Below are 7,232 nucleotides of genomic sequence, written 5' to 3'. Positions count from 1 at the left end.
CGAACGGCCGCCCGGCGGTGCCCGCAACTCCCGGTGCCTCTGGGTCGCGAAGGGTTAACGAGGGGCGAACGCGCAAATAAATGTCTTTTAATTTAATTTTGCTTTAATATGTAAAACTGTTGCTCTTGGCAGGGGGTGCCGCTGCCCGGCCAAAAGCAACACGTGGATTTTCGGAGTCAAGGGGCTCCTTTCAACGTAGAGGAGCGGCAGTCGCTCACCTCCATCCCGCGCCCTCGGCTGCCCCGTGGGATGCCCAGGCCCCGCCCGGGGCGCACGGCGGGGGGTCCGGGGTGTCCTCAGCACGTCAGCCCCGCAGAACAGCCAGGGGAGCGCCGGGGCGCCCGTGGGGGAGCGCACCCGGATTCCTGTGCCCGCGGCACCGTGGCTGCGCACAGAAGCTGAGGTCTCCGGCAGGTCTGGAAGCCTCACAGTGAAAACAAGAACAGCAGGTAGAGCAACACGGCAGATTTATGGCTTTGGAAGTGTCCCTGGGCTGGGAATCCAATATCAATAGCTTGAATAAAGAAATCACAGAGGCTGCACAGAAATCTGCCCGCGAAGCATCCAGGCCGGCGGAGCGGGGCCGTATGGCAGGAGCCTGTGGTTCCTGGCAGCAGCTTTGCCCCATTTCCTTTCTTCCCGTCAACAGCGCTTGCAAACCTGTGCAAGATCGTCAGCGAGGGGAGGGGGAAGGAGCGGGAAGGCCATGGGTTGAGAGCAGTTGCCTGGTGCTGCCTGGTCGTGTGGAGAGGCTGCGAGATGCCCCCAGCATGTGCACAAATAGGACGTGGGCACGGGATCCTGGGCATCCCCTCTGGCAGCAACAGTGGGGACAATCCCTGCCTCCATGGGAGCGATAGAGCAGGGGACGGGGCACGATGGAGGAGAAGAGGTGATGGAGGAAGAGAGGGTCCCATGGGTTCTGCACCTTGGCAGGGGCGGCTGGGACGTCTGTGGGGACACAGCCCCACGTGCTCTGTGCTCCCCGAATGGCTCTGCTCTGCCCTGGGCACAGCCCTGCGGTACTCCAGACTCTCCCCAGTGCTTTCAGGCAGGGGCTGCAGTAAGGACTGAAAGACCCAAAAGCACCTTCAGCTCCGAAGAACCCTGCGCTATCAGTGCCAGCCCGAGGGAGGGCGAGGGCGCAGCTTTGCAAGGATCCGGGCAGAAAATTTTCCCTTCCCAAAGAATTTCACAGGAATAGCTGTGTGAAAGGCCAGCTGGGTCGATTTCAAAGGGATGCCAGCACCAGGGCCGGATGGACTGGGGAGCAGCTGGAGGGGTCCATCCTGGGAGAGCCCCCCCAGCTGCAGGCTGGCACCCACTCAGGCACCCATGTGGATGGGGCTCTCTGTGGCCATGCTGTGCCGTGCCAGCATTACTGGGGGCTACAGGCGGTCCTCCAGCCCAAACCCTTCTGTTCTTGCATGGTGCAGACACAGGCTGGGGCAAAGCAGGCCCTGCTCTGCACCCTGTGTCTCTGTGGCTCAGTGCCGGGATCTCCCCGTTGGTGTGCAGCAGTGGGGTTGGGAGGGCAGGGGGACAGACAGCAAGGAAATGGGGAAGGAACCTGACACTGGCAGGAGATGGGCAAAGCAAAGGGGCTTCACGGCACTGCCCCTGCACCAGCTGGCACCAGCAGAAGGGAAAAGCCATTTCTTCCCTGACTCAGGCATTAATTATAGCAATGCAACGAGAACCCTGGCAGGGGGGAATTAACAGCCGTGCTCATCCTACACCCAAGCTGCAGCTATTTTTATGGCTTCTGGGACTGTGCAGTATGTCACCAACCCTGTCCAGGAAGGGCACTGCGGGCACTGTGGGCACAGCCCTGGGGGTCCTGCTGTGCCCAGCTCCACACCCTACAGCTCTGTACTGAAACACCCAGGGCATGAGTCCCCTGCAGGAAGGGCTGTCCCCTCCTTGTGTCACCCCCTACTATCTGCATACCAATGTCCTGGATGGCACTGGCACCGCTGGTCCTGGTGCCAGGTTGGTGGGCAGTGCCAAAGTTGCTGCAGGTCCCTGAGGGGCCGCAGAGCCCCATCCGTGTCCTCCAGCCCAGAGCCGGGACATGGCCTGACCCAACATCCATCTCCTTCCAAATATTTCCCTATCTCCTGGTGCAGAGGGACAACCCTGCTGTGCCAACTGTCCCCGTGCAAGACACAGCCTGCCTGCTCCCAGGCAGTGATGCCAGTGCCTCTGCTGCATCACAGAGGAAGTTTGCAAAGACATTTCCTGGAGGATTTGGGATTTTTTCCCCTTTTCCCTTTGGCATGTGATTTCGGTAACTCTAGCAGCTGTGAGAGCCGTGCTGGAGGAGGTCAGCAGGAGCCACACTGGTGGCAAGCCTGGAGGAGCTGCAGGCTGAGCCATGTGCAGCCCCCATCACCTCGCTCACCACCCGCAGGCCTCGGCAGCGGCCGTTCACTCTGAGCCCTACTGATGGCAACATCCCCACTCACAGCAGCTGCCTCCTATGGGCCGGTGAAAGGATGTCCCTCACTGCCAGCTGCCTGAGCCCGGGAGGAATGGGTCACAGCCACCAGACCAGGCCATGGGGCGACTGCCCTGTGGCTGACCCTGCGCTGCCCAGTTTCCTGGCAGAGCAGGCAGAGGAGGAGTGCAGTTTGGAGCAGGCAACGCTGTGCTCCCGGGTGACATACCAGGCTAGCACAGAAGCCCTTTCATCCCCCGCCCCACTGCCTGCCCGCTCCGGCGTGCCTGCACCCACCTGCAGTGCCAAAATGGAGCTCAGCCCCAGGCTGCCCCATCCCACAGCCCCGCGGTGCTCCCGGCACGCCAATGTCGGCACCGGCCCGGCGCAGGCACACACTCGGCTCTTTCTTTGCCTGGCCCGGGCCCCTCAGCCCCGCACACAGCCCGGCGCTGGCAGGCAGGTCTGAGCTGCACAATGTGCCTCCTTGTTCAGCCCGTCCCAGGGCCGGCTTGTGGGGAATGGCAGGGAATCGCCTCCGTTTCCTGCTGGAGTTTTATTACATCTCCATATAAATAAATAAATACAATTCAGAGGAGGAGAGCAGAACCACGGGGCAGCTTGGAGCCAGGCAGGACGTGGGCTGAGCTGAGCCCCACAGCAGGGCCGGGATGGGGAGAACGTCAAACTGGGGCACCCCGGCACAGGGCAATGGGAAGGGGCTCCCCGGGCCTGCTTTGTCCCCGCAGGATGCTGTGCCTCCTGCACCTTCCTGCCCCCCATATACGCAGTGTGCTCCCCCAGTGTCATCTGGGCTCCTCCAGTAGCCCCGCTCCCCCAGCCCCAGGAGCAGCCACACTCCTCCAGCCAAACCATTTTGCACTGGTGCAGGGTGGTGGGGCTGAACCCTGGCAGGGATGTGTCCAAGCCCACATAACATCAGAGAGCAGATGGCTGCGAGGACCAGAATGTGCTGGAGTAACTTATTACTGAATGGGCCAAGCTGTCTTTTTGCTCAAACCAAGGTGAAATATGGATATGCTGAATCTGCAGAGCCCTGGCAACCTCCCCTGGTGTCTGTAAGCATGAGCAGCCCCTTGGCAGCCCCATAAGCACATGCTAGGAAGTCACAGAGTTGTATCAATTGCGAACTCCAGCAGTGGGATGCAGAAACCTTTCCCCAAAGCACACACTGGGGAGCCAGGCCAGCCCCCACTGCTGCAGGCACCGCCGTGGTGCAGGGGTGGCCTGGAAAGAATTCCAGTGCTTCCTCCTGGTGCTTTTGGGCTGAACTCAGTTTCTCTAGCAGAGTTCAGGTCAAGCCTTGCGATTGGGCTGCAGCAGCCAAGGTTGAAACAACACCAGCTGATATTTGCACATCCCTGAGATCTCACTGTCCTCTCCCCAACATCCCACTGCCAACAGAGTTCACTGGCACTGGGGAACGCTGCACTGCGCCGGTTCTTCCACTTCCTTGGCGCAGGTCAGCCCGTGTTCAGGTCACAGCCCTTCCTCTTTCTGGTGGTTCCAACCCAACATTCGGTCTCTTCTTGCTCCTGGCCTGCTGTTCCTCCTCTCCCATCTGGCTCCTCCGTCAGCACTTCACTCACCTTCTCCCCTCTGTGTGGAGCACGCTATGAGACCATCACCTCCAAAGTGTCCGGAGGAGCAGTTCCAGAGGGAAGTCCTATAACTGTGTCTCTAACTGCTGTCCCGAGCACCACGGTCATTCAGCAGCTTGCATGGCAGTCTGCAGGCAGTCCAGGCTCCACACACAGACAGTAACTGCATGGACTTTAGCAGTGTGCTCAGATCAGAGCTGCTGGAGGAGAACTGAACCCAAAGCTGCACAGCAGGGCTGGATGCTGCCACCTGAGCAGCACTGCCGTGTCATGCACTGAGTTTAAAGGCATCCCCAGATGCAAACATTTAAGAAAACACTGAAGAACGCAAAGTTTAACGACAACACGAGATGGGGTTGTGCCTCCCTAGGGCCCATCACAGCACAGGAGCTCAAGGAGGGAATTTGGAATGGAAACCCTCAGGTATGTTAAACAAAAATACTATTTACCATTCACTTACTAATCCTGACACGCTGGGGAAAAAAACACCGAACTCCAATATTTATTTAACAGGACTCAGCAGTTCTGGGTTTTGCCAATGGTGCTCAAAATAGTTCATGAGAAACAAGTGATCTTTCAGAGGATGCCCCCTCCCTCCAGCCACCCTTCTTAAAGGTCAGACAACAGCAGGGAATGCTCTGACCCCACTCACAGCCACCAGTGTCCTCCTGCAGGCACGGTTAGCAATAACAAGTATTTTACCCTACCTGAGTTAGCTTTTACAGCCATAATCCTCTTGCTCTGTTCAGAGGTCAGGGGACCAGGGGCAGGGATGTGCCCTGGAGCCCTGCATGGTAAGCAGAGCTAGCTTACCAGAACAGGAATACACATGTCGGTTTGCAGCTCGGACTGAACCTCAGCTACGTGAGTGAGTGCTACAGGTCCCAGCTGCCCTCCCTCCAGTGCCCCCAGCCTGTGTGAGCTCCAAGCAGAGATGGGAATGAAGGGCTGTGCTCTGCCTGCCCCAAAACCCCATAAGGGAGGGGGGGGAGAGGGAGGCAGCCATAGGTCCCTATTCCATAATAGCACACCAAGGGACCCACGTGGGTTTGGTGCTGCAGGACGGGCTGTGCTGGGCCAAGGGAAGCCTGGGATGCAGCTGCAGGTCTCCATCCCACTGGGCTCTGGGGCTGCCCTGCTGTGGCCACAGCATAGCTTATGCCCCAAAACCATGCACAGATTTGCTCTGGGTCCTACAAAACTCAACTGGACATGCTGGACTCTGCCTGGGCTGGCATTCCATGGCCCAAACACGCTGGAAAAGAGGAGCCTTGTTGTCCCCACTCCCCTCCCACCCTCTCCCCCCTTCAGGCCTCCACATTTTCCACCCCGTGAGTGCTGCAGCGCAGGAAAATGTGAGGGCATGGAAAACCAAACCACTCCCAGCAGCCATGCCACCGTCCTTCTCCTCATCCCCTTCTCCTCACAGATCTCATACCCCCAGTGCTTGCATCCAGCCCTCCTTCAAGCAGTGACACCGCACCCCTCTGCTGTCTGTCCACAACCCATGGCTCAGAGGCTCTGTCCCCATGTCCCCAGCATGTGTTGCTGCCAGGAGTGGCTTTCAACACCCACTGAGGCTGTCCGGAAGGAGACCCAGACCCGATGCAGGACAGACAGCAAGCACTCAGGAACGCTGGCTCAGAGCTGCCTGGAAAGCCCCCGTGATTCCTCCGGGTCCCCCTGGCACTCGGCACTTTCCCATTTGCCCTTCCAAGAAGCGGCCACACTTGAGGATCACACTGGGAGCCCTTTCCCTGACAGCTCCCAAGGACGTGCTGCATTCCACCTCCATCCCCTCTGTGCTCACACTGCCAGGCACACACAGCACCCCGCCTCACCCCGAGCCCCTGCGTGTGGGAAGCTCCAGCGTTTCCCCCTCACCCCACTGCGGGAAGGCAGAGCTGTAAATCTCACTTTTCCTGTCTCTGGCCAAGCCAGGCAGTGCGTCAAACACTCTCCATGCCAGGGCAGGGTCCCAGCTGCAGCTTTCAGCCTTGTTTTAAAGCAAATCCAGGCCCTCCATTTTCCCACTCACTTCAGATTTCTTGTGTGCAGCCCTGAATGCTTCCCTGGACCCCTCCTGTCTGCCCAGTGTGGCTCTCACGGTCTTTTCCATGAGGATGTTCCTTAATGGGAGCAAAGGAGAAGCTGGGTACACCGAACAAGAGGAGTGTGAGGAAAGGGGAGGGCAGAGCAGCAAAGCCCATGGAAAGCAGGTAAGTTTGATTTGCCCTTTCCGAAACACTTGAAGAGGAAAAAAAAGAAGTCTGGGAGCTTTAGGGGCCGCTGCCTCCCTGCTGGTAGCTGGGGATGAGGACAGCCCAGCTCACACCCCAGGCAACTGAGCTGCCAGGGCAACACACAGCTGCATCCCACCTGCTGCACACAGCCTGCTCTGAGCAGGTCCCCCCACCAAAGCAGCACTCCGTGTGCCTTTAAACTCCCACACCTCATAGCCGAGCAATGGATGAGCAACAGAGAGGCCCACACAGTGACCCAGGTGCAGCACCAGCAGCACTTCCACAGCTCCCCCACATCTGACTGGAGCTTACCCAAGGAGGGACGCCCCAAACAGGCCCTCCAGCTCAGGGCCGTGCTGCCAACGAGCACAAGAGCTGAGCACAGCTCACCTGCAGCTGGCAAGGGCTCACCCTGCCACCACAGTGCCAGTCAGACACACTAGTGTCTGCAGTGGGGATGGCTGTGATGACAGAGGTGTGCACACAGAGCTGCTTGAGAAACGGGGAGCTGCCCAGTCTCTCATCTTGCACAAGCAGAACTGCTCCCAAGAACACCTTTTATCCACAATTTGCACCAACCAGTCTGACCCACGTGCAGGGAGCTCACTGTTTGTGTCAGCCACAAGACAGAGCAACAGCAAACAGATGCTTGCTGAAACAACTGCTAATTGTTCCCAATTTCAGCCAGGTCTTGAATACTCATCAGCGCGTGTTTCCTAATGTGTTTTGCAGGATGGCAAGGAATGATCGCAGTTGACCACAGGGGAGGGAGCAGCGCTGCAGCTCCTGCACTGCTACCAAGGCAGAGGGGATCTGTGTTCACACCCCTCCTGGAACAGGAAAATGAGCTCCAGGAGGACAGCTGCTCTGTGCTCCTCTGTGCTCTCACAGCAGCACCGCAAGGGCTGTGTGAATTATGATTTGAAT

At 58.6% G+C, this 7,232-nt stretch overlaps 1 protein-coding gene across 1 annotated transcript in view; it reads right to left on the bottom strand.

The window, feature by feature from the left end:
- Window positions 1-4,893, bottom strand: part of LOC100547495 (nuclear envelope pore membrane protein POM 121) — a 30,183-nt gene extending 25,290 nt beyond the window's left edge. Inside the window, 2 exon segments of the mRNA XM_019621846.1 lie at window positions 3,051-3,128; window positions 4,876-4,893. Of these exon segments, the coding sequence (XP_019477391.1) occupies window positions 3,051-3,128; window positions 4,876-4,893 (96 nt within the window).
- Between the last annotated feature and the right edge of the window lie 2,339 nt (window positions 4,894-7,232).

The sequence above is a fragment of the Meleagris gallopavo genome, chromosome 21, assembly GCF_000146605.3.
Source record: "Meleagris gallopavo isolate NT-WF06-2002-E0010 breed Aviagen turkey brand Nicholas breeding stock chromosome 21, Turkey_5.1, whole genome shotgun sequence".
In the NCBI taxonomy this organism is placed as follows: domain Eukaryota; kingdom Metazoa; phylum Chordata; class Aves; order Galliformes; family Phasianidae; genus Meleagris; species Meleagris gallopavo.
The sequence above is the reverse complement of the archived record's forward strand: the minus strand, read 5'-3'. Positions and strand labels throughout refer to the sequence as shown.